This window comes from Centrocercus urophasianus, unplaced genomic scaffold (assembly GCF_019232065.1).
Source record: "Centrocercus urophasianus isolate 14NV4802_14NV808 unplaced genomic scaffold, USGS_Curo_1.0 seq_27, whole genome shotgun sequence".
Classification (NCBI taxonomy): domain Eukaryota; kingdom Metazoa; phylum Chordata; class Aves; order Galliformes; family Phasianidae; genus Centrocercus; species Centrocercus urophasianus.
Window position 1 is genome coordinate 6,921,406 of NW_024884833.1, and position 15,589 is coordinate 6,936,994.

At 38.5% G+C, this 15,589-nt stretch overlaps 1 protein-coding gene and 1 long non-coding RNA gene across 4 annotated transcripts in view; one reads left to right on the forward strand and one right to left on the reverse strand.

Annotated features, from left to right (window-relative positions):
- The window catches only part of PIP5K1B (phosphatidylinositol-4-phosphate 5-kinase type 1 beta), a 100,594-nt gene extending 87,574 nt beyond the window's left edge, over nt 1-13,020 (forward strand). For all 3 annotated transcript variants that reach the window (XM_042826890.1, XM_042826891.1, XM_042826892.1), the window contains exons 14-15: nt 6,251-6,368; nt 12,359-13,020. In XM_042826890.1, coding sequence (XP_042682824.1) covers nt 6,251-6,368; nt 12,359-12,361 — 121 coding nt within the window. In that variant the 3' untranslated portion in view covers nt 12,362-13,020. The remainder of the gene's footprint in view (nt 1-6,250; nt 6,369-12,358) is intronic.
- A 569-nt stretch (nt 13,021-13,589) lies between these two features.
- Nucleotides 13,590-15,498, reverse strand: LOC122164701. Its single transcript, XR_006170294.1, has 3 exons — nt 15,433-15,498; nt 15,100-15,258; nt 13,590-13,841 (listed from the first exon to the last, which is right to left on the reverse strand). It is a non-coding gene; the product is annotated as an uncharacterized LOC122164701 (long non-coding RNA).
- Nucleotides 15,499-15,589: the final 91 nt, after the last annotated feature.

The window sequence follows — 15,589 nt, forward strand, 5'->3', positions numbered from 1 at the left end:
CTTAACATACGTATTTTTTACCCCTATGCATAAGTCTCACGTGCATATCAGATTCAGCTCAGTCATTTAATTTGAGAAAAGACTAGTTTGGAAATCTCACTAATGTGCTGGTAGAAGCTGTACTTTGTAATATCTGCAGAGCTTGGTATGCATCAGTTTTGTTTTTTTCTTCTCTTTGGTATAGGATTGCTACTGTAGTAGTCAATAACATATAGATAAAAAGCCATCATGCCTAGAAATATTCTGGGGTACTTAATGGAGTTAAAAAAATTTTCCTGCTTGTCCATTACATTCTGCTGGAACAGCAGTTCTGTGACAAGCTTAATAAAAGAAGAAACATAGCAGAAAAGCAAATTAAAGTATACCACTTTAAAAGGCAGAACCTGCTACCTGCATTCCTGGAGAAGCATCAAAAAACACTGTTAGAGAAAAGATTAAAATGTATTTAATCTTACAGTCTGTTACTTTCTTTGCTCTTCCAGTGCCAGCACATACAATACTGTTGTCTAAGCACACAGAATTCTCCCCCTCTCCAGTGGTGTCAAAAGTTAGTATTTGGATTTATTGGAGGTGTTTTATGAAGTGTTTGTGGAAACAGAAGAGAGAATCTATCTTGAGCAGTAAATGCTTGCTCTGGACATGTAAAAAACAAACAAACAAACAAACAAAAAGTTTCTCACTTGAAATGCAAAGTAAAATAAATCTGGATGATGTTCAAGTTTTGCTAATTATGCCTTTATTAAGGCATGTCTCAATTTTAATGACATTAGCATCATATTATACCTAGTATAATGATCTCTGTCTTGTGGTCCTTATAGTCTTGAGAAAAATTAAGCTGAAATCAGATTTTTCTGGCAACTAGCAGGAATATTTCCTTAATGAAAGTTTGTAAGACAGCCTTTTGTAAAGCTAGTATTTTGTAAAGTGTCTTTCCCTGGAGGGGATCAGTGCTGACTTAAAAAGCAGAAGTTGGTGGGTGTTACAATGGAACTAGAACCAGACAAAAGTAAAGAACTAGCCTTGTGAACACAAGTTCATCCGTCTGTTTTGAGCAAGTGATACAGTATGGTGCTTTGTAATTGCCTTGAGTAACTCTTTGATTTCATCTGTTCTGTACTCCAGTCTTATATGTACATGTGCAGAAGGCACACCATTTTAGTGGAGAACAAGCCTATGTGATTTCATAAATGAGCGTATTTCCTGTTTAAGAAGTTAGTCCTTTAAAACATCTTTAGAAAGATGTTATTCTACTTCAGCTGCAAATATCTACAAGGTATTAGTCATATTTAATAATTATCAGAGAGCAATACATATAGTATTTGCATCATACCTGTTTATTTTTTGCTCAAAAGAGCAGTCTGTGTCTTTAAAAAGTTCTGGTGAATAACAAGAGGTGTCACCTGTGTTTTCCTTAATTCCTCTAGTGTCCATCATAAGCTTACACATGCCCACGCAGTCCCACTGAAGGACCCTTCTTTTGGTAAAAGCATTCACAAGGTGGTTCCTCCAATTCAGAAAAGTTAAATCCTCCTGAAAAGTGGAAGTTCTGTTTGCAGCAGGCCTGTGTAGATCTGCGATTCTGTTGGTACTTGTGACGTTACAATGTATGTTGTACAAATGATTGGGATTAGCAATTTTCAGGTAATAGGTATTAGCAAAACACGTCTCACTAGAACATCACTAGCACACCTTTGTGCTGATTTTTTTTTTTTTTTTTTTTTTTTTTAAATCTTGCTGTTTTAAGTATAAAAACAGTACTACATATCTGACCACAGTGAAACTTCCGATGTCTTCCCTTGGGACTTACTGCCTACCACATAGTAAGTCAGTACGCAAAGGTACTATAGACTTCATTAACATCACTTTAAATGCTGAGTTCTCACATTTGTGTTTCCTTATTTAAGGAGGCCCCTTTAGGCTAGATGAGCGAAGTGACTGCATTTGACTTTGCAATTAGAAGAGAGGGAGTTTTGTTGTTGTCGTCCTTTTCAGTACCTCTTAAAAGAAGCCTATTGCATTGCTTTGAGTTTTTCTAGGAAGATCTCTGCATTATATAATAAAGTAGGCATGCTTCTATCTGCCCTTATTGAATTAATTGGGCATAATCCCATTCAGCTGTTGATACCCTGTGCTCTCAGATGCCTCAAGCATGAATGCTTTCCTTCACAGAAAAAAAGAGCAAGTGTTTTCTTGCATGAATTTGTCTCTGTAGGTCCATACTCATCCTTGCAATTCTCATTTCACAACTAATTCTTTCTGAAAGGAGGACTCTGAGGACTGTCTTTGAGCAGAATTCATGTAAATCCCTCCCCAAGCTGCCATTACTCAAGAATGCACAATCTAGACTGAGCTTCTGAATGCTGATTGCTTACACCTGCAGTCTCTTCAACTGCATATACATGTCAGCTGCAAAAATAACAAGCCTTTATGATTTTAATTGGCAATTGCAGCAGGGTATGCGTTTGTTCACCTTCATGTAATCATAGTCATAGAATGACTTTCATGACTCTGTTCACACATCATGGTTTGCCATTAGCATGAGTTTGGTGGCACAGACTCTCACTGTCAGACTCCATTACTTGGAAGACAAAAGCAGCATTTAGATCAGTCCTATTTACTTTTTTTCAAGTCTACAGCTTTGATACCTGTGAACAACGTTATTAGAAGATGACTTGCAAGAGTTTTTATGTTTGTCCCACTTCTTCAGGCATGTGTGAAATTTAGGGAGTGCAAGATTGGGTTTTAGAAATGATGTCTGCATTGTCAACATGAGCCCCATGTTGAACAGACCCATAAATATCTGTTGTATCCATAGTAGATTTTCCACACTCATCGCTGTTTGAGCAGTATCTTTTAGCAGTAGTTCTACTGCCCATTGTTCTATGTGACATTTTTCTGATTAACCCCTATAAACACATTTTAAAGGTTATGATGCAATAAGCTGATAATTTTCTTAAAATTTTGTATAGAAATTATGTAATAATCTTACTGAAGATTTTGCATCCCAAACCCCATTTTCCATACTTCCAAGAAGCAAACCCTAATTAACTTCAACTTTTTGAGCTAATTTTTGCCTCTGATGTTCAGGAGAACGAATCAGAAGGACTCTTAAAAATGCAGGGTTTATTTTATTCTCTACCAAAGAAGAAGACGAAGACTTGAGCTTTTTTATTATTCCTATTCAGTGTGTTAAAGTATTCTGTTTTAGAAGGTCCTAAGAACAGCTTTTCCCCTTGTTTAGTCCTAAGGTCAAAATAATTATTGTTTCTGAGAACAGGAGGACATTAAAACAGACTTAAAAAAACAAAACAAAGCAAAACTTATTTTTCCTCACTTTTCATAGGTGAATTGGAAATCTTGTTAATATTTATCTTGGGGATGCATTTTTTCATGCTGTTGTTACAAGGCAGGTTCAATGAACAAGCATGGTTTTCTGCCATGGAAATCATTTCTAACTAAAAAGATATAACTAAAAAGGTGTTATTACATTATTGCACATAAGCAGTATACTGTAACTGTGGCAGAGTTCAGCTTCTGGCAGAAGTCATTGCTTTCCTCCAGCATGGGCTCCAGATGCAGACTAGGATAGCAGTGACGTTAAATTTCCACTTTCTGCTTTATGCACTTTACTGATTAGCTTCCCAGAATGGACTGCATATGTTCATTTTAAGTTTTCTTAGAGAATTGAATTTTCTTAGAGAATTTTTGGAATCCGTCCAGTCTCTGGTTATTGAATTTAGGATTTATGAAAGAAAGCTCTGTCATTCAGCAGTTCTTCTGTACTTCTTGTAGAAAGCCGTTCTTCATACATGAGTATTAGAGTTGATTTCTCACTATTCAGTGTGAAAGGCACAGTAGCAAGAAGATTGTTACCTGCAGATAAGTTGTGGGGATTTGATTGTAATTAAAATATGGAGCAGCATCTCTGTATTATTTTGCCTCTTCTTTCATGCCTGTTTTTGTGCAGGGGCCTTTATTCCATGCTGGTTTTCTGTGCAAGTTTACTCTGTACTTTCTTCTATCCCGTTTCTCCCTTTCATTTCTGTACAGTATTATCTGTTTCTATATGTTCTCGCTTTTTTAGGAAATTCACTAATGAATAACCAAGCTGTAACATTAATGGGACTTCTCTTTCCGTATTGTTTGTGTGTTAGCCTTCATTTGCTTACTCTCTGTGTAGTGGATTCCTGCAGCAGGCAGATCTGCATGTCTCCTTGCATACCATAAAAAGAGGCATGCTCTGAAGGGCAGAGGGCAGTCTTTATTATATGCCATAGAGAGGTAGTTTAACAATCCCATCCCAGCGCTGAACTCATTTTGCTGTTGCTTGCAATGCAAGGCAGACTGTGAAGCAAAGTAGATGATAACTTAACAAACTAGCAAATTAGCAGCAAAAAAACCCACAACAAGCTAGTGCATTCTAATGGGGAAGTGGGAAAGGCAGAAAGGAAAGTAGATACAGGAGTAAACTGGTGAATTAACCAGAAAAGAACAGTAGCTCTAGGTCTTGGCCTTCTGATCCAAGAAGGCTCTAAAATAAAGCGCACTGGTATGAATTGTGGAAAATCTCACTTCATCTGAGTGCAGGTGCCAGAAGTTTTCTGAGTGAGAGAAGTTAAATCACAGTAGTGATGTGGCTTAGTACATAGCAAATAACTATTTCAAGGTTTTTTTTCTTTTATACTTAACATAATACAGGTATAAAAGCCAGGTATATGCTGCAGACTGCCCGACCTGCTCATAGTAATGCAGAGCACTGATTTCCAGAAGGGTTGACCATTGACTTTGCACATTTTTATAAATACAGTAGCTGCTCACTTCATGTTCGTCCTTTGGCACATGATTTTCTTACATGGGCCTTGGCACATTCTGAGGCCTGAACTGAGCATCCCTGTTTGTCAAAATTATGCAAGCAAGCAAAAGCGATTTTTTTTCTTTCACCAAAAATAGTGTATTTAATGCCAGAGCTTGTTTTGTGGGAGATGATAAAAACATAGTCAGTGTTTGGCAGTAGCTCCTTTCTTTCCTTCCTGTCCTTCCCTTTCCTTTTAGTAAAATGTAGTGTTGGCAGAAAACTGATATGACTGAAATGTTCCATAATAGAATACAAATAGAGGGTGTTAGGAAACTGCTGCTAAGCCAATGGGAGCTGCATCACCATTGGGACAAATGAGTTAGTCTTACAGTTGAAGGGATATACTATATAGTAAAAGGAGCAGAGTATTGTGGTGAATGTGGTATTGTGCACTTAATACTAATATGACATGAGGATGACTGATGATTCATTATTTTGTTGAGCATTTTTATTTGCTTTCTGCTATGGATTCTAGTTGTACCCTTTCTGATTTGATGTCCAACCTGGAACATACCTAAACCATGAAATACTGCAAAGGGAGGGGAAAATTAATCCTCCTTTCCCCATTTACAGGCTGATGGCTGTGGCCATGTTTTAACAGCCGGTTATAATGCAGAATTGTTAGCTGTTCACTTCTTGTGTACATAGGTAAGAACATTTGAAATACGGCTCTACAAAACTGAAGTCCCTTCATTTCTGACAGCTGGTAAGGGTGGGAGATTAAGGTGCTTAAATCCAATAAAGCACCATGGACAGTTTCAGCTCTGTGGTTCCAAGTATTTACAGAACAGGATTCTTGTGTGGAGGTGTTCGTGTTTTCGCATTCTTTCTCCACAGCAGCAAACATAAATCATATGCCTGACTGAAATAATTCAGCACACCTCTTCTGCCAACATTCCTTGCTTGCAGAGCTGTACTAATTACTATGCACTATTTTTCTTCTCTCACTATCCCATCTGAACTGTTGGCTGAAAGTGATGTCTTATCTATGTGAGAAAGTCCAATACTACTGTGCTTTATTACTGAGTCTCTTTTTTCCTCTGTTTTAAATTAAAAAAAAAGTTCCTAGGATTTATACCATTGTGATGTAGAAATTAATGAAGGTACCCCACTGATACAGTGGCATAGATTCATTGTTCCAGCAGAGTTCGAGAACAGTATTACTTCTTGATAACATTCTAATTACAACAAAGGTAGAAATAACATGGTTTGCACACATTAGTAAAATGTGCGCCCCCAGTTAACTACCTATACACTTACACTTGTTTATTTTTCTACTTTTCAAGTATTTGAAGCTTAGTTGTTAGGGAGAAATTTATTTTAAGATTTCAGCTGTGGCTGAGCTCTCTGCAACTTGTATTTTTTTGTTGACTGTAGTCTCCCTTCTCTTTCCAGTAAAGAGTTGCCTTCAAGTTCAACATTCACTCTAGAAGATAGTGCCATCTATTTGACATCAGAACAGAGCACACTGGAAACGGAAAACGATAATGCTTCTGTTTTGGATGTCTATTTGGTAAGTTGTCAGTCTGCTTCTTTTTTTCCTGTTATTTCTCTGATTGAGGCTTAGCAGGGGACTTGAATAAATACTGAACTTAAAGAACCAGAGGTTCTTTGAGGTATTTTTAAGTTAGACATATGCTTAAGTATCTTTGCAAAACAAATCATTCAGTAATCTTCTGTCTATTTCTGTTGTGTTAATAACGAGTTACACTGAAATTTCTTTCAGGTTTTCTGTAATGGTAGGAGGAATGGGAGTGGCTTATTACTTGCTTCTCGTGCTTACAGGAGGAAACAAAACATCTTTTGTCTTCATATCTAATATTCCACAATTGAGAAAGTAAATTTTTCCAGGGAGACAAGCTTTGTATTTTCGTCAGTGATTTTGAAGAAAAGCAAGCACAATATAAAGTATATAAATCAATAACAAAGTATATGAATTGCTTACTTTTCTGCTATGAAGGGTTCTTCAGTGTGGTGGCTGGAATGCACTCATAGAGCTGCATAATCACCCCCCTCAAAGGGGTGGCAAAGAGAATCAGAAGAGTTAAAGTGTAAAAACTCGTGGACAGATAAAGACACTTTAATAGATAAATCAAAAGCAGCATGTGAAATCAAAGCAAAATAAGGAATTCATGCACTACTTCCATCAACAGGCAAATCTTTGAGCACTTCCAGGAAAGCAGGGCTCGTCACATGTAACAGTTTATTGGGAAATCAAACACCATGAATCCAAACATCTCCTTTCTTCCTCTTCTCCCCAGCTTTTATAGCTGAGCATGACACCATGTGGTACAGCTTATCCTTTTAGTCACTTTGGGTCAGCAGTCCTGTCCTGCTGTTCCTTCTGCACTCACAGCCAGTTACTGTCTGGACAGAGTGAGGAGCTGAACATCCTTGGCTCTGTGTAAGCAGCACTTTGCAGCAATTAAACCATCCATGTATCAGCATTACATCAGTTCTTATAAGAAAAATTAACAGACAAAACTATGGGAATTGCTCACATTCCACAAATGTAAAGGCACTGGACACCCACTGCTAGTTGCATTTGAGTGAGGTTCTGTGCATTTGCAAGCCCATTAGAAAAACTCAGTATGAATACAGGAAGCAGTGTGCTGCTTGCTTCTTTTTACCTGAGGATTTATTTTCCTCAAACATAAACAATTCTGACATTATGCTAGAGATCTTGTACTCATGAAGAAATGACATTTGTGGCAAGAATTATATACAGAGGAAGTGAAAAAGCAATCATTAATTAGGTTGTTAACAAGCATTTCACTCAAGCATGGCTGTTTTCCTTTTAGTAGAGGTTCCCTGCATTTATTATTAAGTGTTCACTGTTAGTTTGTTTTTTTTTTCCATAAGAAATACAGTGAAATACAGAATATGTTGTATGTTGTACATAGTATATATTGCCTGATTGCTGTGCTATTCTCTGTATAAAGAAAAACTGAGTTGTTTGTTTTTGTTTTTGTTTTTTTTTAACTAAGCCAGCAACATTTAGGTAAATACAGTACCCAATGCTTAGGGTAGGTTTTGTCTGTTCTGCCTCAACTGAATCAACACAGTAGCAAGTACAAGCAGCCAGTTGGAAATAGAATTGACTTAGTTAACTGTGGCTTCGTGTAGCCCATTAAATCAGCTTATTCCTGTAGGACTTGTGTTAAACAGGCCTGTTGATGATACGATGTTGACTTGAAAAGTCTGTAAAGACTCAGAAATCCTGAAATGTTGCAGGAAATGGACAAGTAAATCACATACAGTCTAACCTCCTGAAGCTGCCTAACAGACACCACTTCTTTCTGAAAAGAAAGACTTTGGTTAGTATGAAATACAGACCCAACACTGCAAAAGTTTCATTGTGTAGATCAGCCAACCATAAAGACCTTAGTGCAGTTTTTAAGGTATCTAAAATTGAGAAAAGCAGTACTTTCAGTTAGGTAATTAAAAAGAAAAAAAACCCCACCTTAAGTCACCCTGTTGTGTCTGTCCGCAGTGTTAAGCTTTCTGTCCATGAAAGAGCAACATGAAATTAAAAACTACTCCTCTGTTCTCTCAGGTGACAGACTACAGTGTCAGTGAAGTCAGAGTAGTAAGGCTTAAGAAATAGGATAACTGATGTCTTGAGGTCCCTTCCAACCCCTGTGATTGTGTGTGATAATTGTTTCACTGTAAGTAGTTTGATACCTGTTATGTTTACAGTGGGATAAGAATATGCACGTAAATAGTAGAGTGACAGACATAAGTTTGCTCCATTACGATGCTCTACAGCTTAAATCAGCTGGTGGTAAATGCAGATCTTAAACAAGTATATATCCTGCCTATAGGATTTCATTACTGAACTATTTCATTTGAAGGAGAACTCCTGTGTTAACTATGACAGAAGTTTCCTTGGTAGTAAAGGAATAGTTACGTGGAAATGTAACATTACCCGCTGTTATTTGTGTATGACTTAGGAGCCACTACCACTGAAAAGAGGGCTGCAAAGGATTGAAAAGGTTTAGAGTGGAAAGAAGGAGTAACTGCTGTGATGAGCAAGCTCTGCATATTTGAAGTCCAGTTAGTACAGCTGTGATTTTTCAGATGAATTGCACAGATAATAATGTTAATTCAGAATTACCCATACTGTGGCTTATGACTAAATACCAATTTTACTATAGGATTCTGAAGTTGTAAATCCTAGCTGGAGATCTGTTTTGTGTGTATTGTGGCTGTAGATGCATAGCTAAATAGACTGATAAGTGCTTGCCTCTCCCTATTTGGAAATTTGGCAAACACGTCTCTCTCTTCTTACTCTTCACTGTGCTTCTTTTCCTCTGTTTTCACTCCTATAGTTAGTACTGTGCCTGTTTCTCCTTTTGAACACTCATAGTTTGTATTCAACCCCTTCCAACTGCCAGTTTACTATCTAATCCCTCATCTTCACAATTACTGTCTCTTAGAAATATTTCACTCCTTCAGCTATTTTTGGATAAGCAGTCTTTACGCTCTCCTAGTGTGAACTTTCCATGCAGAGAAAAAAGAATTCTTACCTCAAATCAAATAAATACCTGCAGTTCTGCGTTCAGTTCTGGGGCTCCCAGCATAAGTCAGACTTGGAGCTGTTGCAGCGGGTCCAGAGGATGGCCACAAGAACAATCAGAGGGCAGGAACACCTCTCCTGTGAAGAAAAGCTAAGGGACTTGGGCACATTTAGCTTAAAGAAGAGAAGGCTTGGGGAGACCTCATTGTGGCCTTCCCATACTCAGAGTAAAGATGAGGAGGGACTTTTTATCAGGGATGTAGTGGTCAAGAAGCAATGACTGTAGCAGCCAGGCTCCACCCCTTCTGGTCACACAGCTGAATTGCCTTCCCCTGTGCTCCCAGGGCTGACCAGGTGCTTTCCCCAGGTGCTCAATCAGTGGTTCAGGCTGTGATTTACAGTTATTATATGGGGTTGTACGTGCTACCATAACTCCTTGACAAGGTGTTTCTTTTTCATTCAAGAACTTCTTGCTTCTCTGTCTTCCACAGCATTTGATTCAATTCTAATCATATTGTAGATTTCTTCAGAGTGTGTTGTGAAGCAATAATAACCAGGACTGAAGTTAAAGCATTTCCCAGGCAGGATGCACGTAAGAACAAGCAATTAAATGTACAGTCACACTACAATGTACACCTCATATTTTGACACATTGCTCTTTCTGGAGCTTTGCTATTTCCGTTGAAGATACTGGTAGAAAAAGACAGCAGATTGAATATTAACTTCAGTACTGTGAGAAAAGAATTTAGGCCTCCTTACTTACAGACATTTTGAGTGAATTTCCCGTGAGAGCAGAAAAATCCTTATGTGCTCTGTGCACATACTGGAACCAGTTAAGCACCCTTTCCTCAAAGCAGGGTTTACATAAGGCTGAAAGAGGGAAGATTTAGGTGTTCCACACAGTGAGGAACAACTCACTCTTCCTCTCCTCTCTTACCTATTTGATGTCTGTATTCAATTATCCATTATCTTGTCCGTCAGGGGAAAAATAAGCCTATGTCTCTCATAAAACCGAAGGCTGATGCAAGGTGAAACAAAAACCAAGCTTTTGAATATCATTCAGTAGAAGAGTTTTTGCAGAAGCAATGTTACATAAAAAGCAACAACAATACTTCCATGAAAATCAGATAATGGAATGAAGTGTTAGAGTAGATTAAAAGCATGTCATTTCTGATTGCAATTAGTACATTACCTGCGTAAGCCAGGTGCTAAAATGACAGCTTCTATTGTTGCTAAACTACAGGTTCTCATGCCCTAAGGATTTTAATGCACTATATGGAGAAATCAATTTACTCAAAACCAAATCCATGGGAAGACAATTGAAGTACAAAAAGATTCCCAATACTGAAAGTACACTATAGAACCAGCATGAGAGATCTCAGATAGCTATTGCAGGAAGGCATCTGATGGGGTCATTTGCCATTAATTATCATTTGCCATTAATTATCATATGAAACTAATTGCTATGGTCAAATGCAGTCTTCATCAGAAAATGCTGCTTTTTACATCAAAATAACGCCACACATTGTGCAGTGGTGACAGAGATGCTCATGTCATGTGCCTTCCATTGTAGACTTTACCACAGTAATGCACACAGAAGTGGATTGTACCTGACACACAGAAGGATATTTAAATCCTGCTGTATGCACAGCGTTCCTGTGACTCACACGCAGCTGCTTTATGTTTCTATCAGGGCTATCTTTTCCAATTCTGTAATGCAAATTTTGCAGGTATTTTTTCAATCCTTCATCCTTCTGAAATGCTTTGGAAGGATAAGAGTTAATAAAAATGCATATGTTATAATTGTGTACTGCTGGAATAGCAAAAAGTGAGCATTGGCATTATTGCTGAGAGTGGAAAGAAGTGCTGTCCAAACAGAGAATAGTCTCTGAGAACCTAGTACTTTGCTCATCAGCAGTGAATTGACTGTGAATGCCCTGTCCATAACAGTGGTTCACAACACAGCTTAAAGTTTGCAGCACTTAAAAACCCTTCTTTAAGGTTCAAAGTCTAATGCTAGAAATCTTAACTATCTTTGGGTTTTCATTTTTGTAAGATAAGCTTTTAGAATGCCTTCTGAGCTTCATTGTTGCTGTTCACAGCCAAGATTAGATTGTTACTGAAATACTTGAAGGTTAGTTAGACGCTTGTACTGAAAAAATACAGTTTGGAAGGGACTTTAAAAAAACCTGATTAATAAATACAGACTTGCATCTTCTTTGTACTTTTATCAGGTTCTAGAGTGGGGTCAGTCCAGCTGTCTTCGGTTTGCTTTTGTGTCCTTTTCCACATTTAATACATTAGCTGAGATACGTTTGATTCGCTGCAAGATTTTGTTCAGCAAAATACACTATTGTGTAAATGCTAGTAATAAGTTGTTCAGCAGAGAACAGCTTCTCTTCATCTGTGACTCAGTAGAGATAGTAAGGAGTAATCGACTGTTTATATTATTTAACAGCTGCTTCTTTGGATGCAAATGAAAATGAAACTCGCAAATATTGTCATGTTTTTTGTGAAATGGAATGATAGAGAACATCAGCTGTGTCTGAAGAGTTTTGGATAGCTATGTTTTTCAACAGAGGATATCCTGTGGAAGCTAGCAGGACTTTTACAGAAGACATGCAAAAACTGCACTTTTCCCCCCTGACGCTTCTAATCAGCCTCAGGTACTTCTGTCAAGTGAAAGAAAGTTAGGAGTTGCTGAGTGCTCTCAGTTTGGATTGTCTTCTGTGATGCCCAGAGTGTTCAGCATTTTGCATAAACAAGTGGTTGGATTTTGGTAATCTAAGTGCCATGCAACATCTGCAAGACTGTAGGGGTTGGTTCTTGTACAGAGAAGTACCTGGTGATTTTGATTAGAGGATCACTCTTGAACTGTGCTTCAGCTTCTTCAGAGGAATAAATATGTAACCAATTTATAATTCTATAAGAAAGCAAATAAACACAACTTCTAACTTAGCTTCTTTTTCTGTTTGTTTTTACAGTAATAAAAAACACAAGAATGAAAACTGAGATAGAGAAGTGACCATGATTAACGAAGAGCACTTTCTGCACTCCTGATTTGCTGAGCCTTGTAGACGGAGTAATAATCAGTTGAACTTGTTCTAAGAATTGTTAGGATCTTTGAATTATAGAAAGAATGGGTAGACTTGGCGAAAGTGACATGAAACATTCCACACTCTTCTATCATCTGCTCTTGCTTGCTGAACTGTGAAGACCTGTGTGTTCGAGCTGCTTTCTACTATCTTGCCAATCAATTTTTTTGGACTTGAAAGTAATATTTTCTTATTGGCTCTCTAGTGATTTCATTTGCATGCATCTTGTAATTATGCAAACAAAATATATTATCTGCTTTACCTATTAAAAATAAGCACAGTGGTGAATAAAATTAATTTTTGCATATTTTCACCCTTCAGTTCTAATCGCTTAGATCCACAGAAGTGGAAATTGGAATTGATAGGAGGGTTAAGGTAAGCCTCTGCACATGGGATATGAAAATAAGCCTTTAAAGACATTTTCACTGTCGGTGAAAAGAAAAAATGTTATTTATAACAAGGCCTTATGTTGTGTATATATATTGTCTTCGAAATATTTTTGATTTTAGTTTATTTCTTGTAAGAGAGAAATTATATAATTTATTTAGTAAATACTACTGTAAACTATAGTTTTATTGATGAATAAAGTATTTTGTTCTCAAGACTATCTCAGCTGTCAGTGTGCTCCTGTTCTGGTATGTCTCATGGACTTGAGAGGCATCTCAAGAGATGCATCAACCAGTCTGTAAGATGGCATCTGAACTTACCTTCTGCCAGCTCTTTAATGAAGGGGGGAATCTTAAAGTTGCACAGCAAAGGGAAAGGAAAAAGCAAAGGGCATAAACAGTGCCTCAAGTGCTTCATAACAACGTGTCAAGTTTTTCTCTATGAGCAATTGTTTCAAGACAAATTCAGATACTGTTCTGGTTCCCTTAATTTCCCTTGCAGCTGAGAGACAATCACAAGCACAAGTTACAAGTTAAAAGACTTCTTACCTTGATACAACAGTGTTTAAAAACAAACAAACAAAAAGAAAAAGCTATGTAGCTGTCGCTTTGAAAGTTTATGGAAGTTACAGAGAGCAGTAGCTATTCTAGGAGTAAGTGCAGGTAAACCTGCTGCACTGCCAAGCCAGAATTTGGCACTTTAATTCCTAAAGTTCCGCTTTGTATCCCTGAAGAATTTTGCATTGGTACATTTTGCACTGATCTAATCCAGTAACATTAACAAGGAGGAGGTTATTTCTCCTTATGCACAGAAAAGAGAAAAGTAACGATGGACTGATGTCTTTTCTTAGAGCCTCTTTATTAACCTAGGGTCTGTGTTTCATGATTACCCTTTTTCCATGCTTTGAAATTGGATCGCTCAGTCTCAGCAAGGTAACGATCTTGTGTCATTCCTCACAGAAATGCTAGGGACAAATCTGCATGCCCTAAGGGGAAAAAAATTTGTAGATTAGAAGTGTCTGTTCAATCATGCATAGTGTGTACTATATTTAAAGTGTGGACATATGCAAAGTAGATAATTATCATTAGTTTTACTGGGAGTAAAATAAAAAGGTTTTCAGCACTAGGTTAACCTCCAGAAAGCAAATATTTGTCACATTTTCCCCAATGTTCCCAGTAGTGTCCCAATCATCTGTCCATGAGAAGACTCCAGAGGACACCAAATTTAATGCAGCCATTCTGTCTGAAACCACTATATCTATAATAAATGATTCAGAGAACGAACCACCCTTAGTGTACAGTGTCTTTAACATTTTCTTGTAAATGGAAACAGTCATCGAGCACTTGAAAAAGGAAATCCTTACAGACTATGGAGCGTACTGAGAAACCTTCACTAAAGCACACACAATTGCAGCTCTTTCTTAATAGTCATTCCCAGTTTAAAAACAAAACAAAAACATCAACAACAAACAACTAGTACTTCACTTTCTAGCCCTAAAACTCTGCAGCTTGAGAATACAAATTCCTGACCCAAAATGTGTTTTCTTGTTGACTTTCTTTACGCACGGGTAACTTCATTTAACTCAGTACTACTTGTCCAATCCTGAACGACAGGTGGTGATAACGAGCAGCTGGTAGTGCACCGCCTTTTCTACACGTAGGCTATTTGCTGACCCCTCTGCTGTGATGCATGCATTTGCTTGCAAAAGGACATCAGCTCTGCCCACAGTGAGGGCACGAGACCTGGTCTCACAGCTGCTTTGTACCTGGAGCTGCTGGGCAGTTACTGCAAGCCAGCTTAAGTGCTGACACCAAAGTGCTGGGATGTGAACATTAAGGAACAAAAATCAAGACTAAAGCCATAATAAAAGCATGCCAAAATTGCCCTCTTCTTGCCCCTCGTGTGAACACTGTTGACATTTTCTTGGCAGTTTTGATACATGAGACTGCTAATAATGAAGAAAGTGCTCCATCTACACTAATTCATGATTCATGACCTATCAAATCACTGGAACTGGCACAAATCACTGGAATTACAGGGAAACTGCCAGAAAACACCTATCTGAGGATGCTGTATAGGAACAACAGTGTGAACAAGAGCTACCTTTTCCTTAAATCAAATGTCACACGTAAAACAAACAATCTGCCGTTCTTCCTTCTGCTTTGCTCACCGACGTATGAAAAAGAAGCGGCTTTATGAGTGTACTATTGGATCTGATGAAAGTTTTTCCCTATCAGCCTTACCTCAGTATTTAGACTACTACAGCTGTGAAAATATCACTGTTTTTCTTCCAGAGGTGTTAAGCACGTGGGATCCGTCCTCAAGGAACAAGAGAGCATCTCTTCATGTACCACTCCAGGAGGGGAATGCAGCGAGCACACAGATCCACACAGCCCCATCTCCTGGGAAGATCTGAATTTGTTTTTGTTCCCACACAAAACGCGCTCTTTTATAAACTTTCACATCAGAACTAGCTCTTATCTCTCGCCTCTCCAGCTATGCTCAACGCTCTGTCCGCGTCGCCTTTATCTTTTCCGTTTATCCCCCCCAGCGCACTGCCAGTGACCGCCACACACCTGCCGCTTGGGGGCGCTCCGCAGCTCGGACCGCCCCGCTGGTTCGCTCGTTCGCTACCCGCGCCGGGGGCGCCGCACGGCGGGAGTCGGCTTCCCGCGCTCTGCCCGGGTCGCCCGCTGCGCTCAAATCCCAGCCGCGGCACCCGGCTCCGCGCTG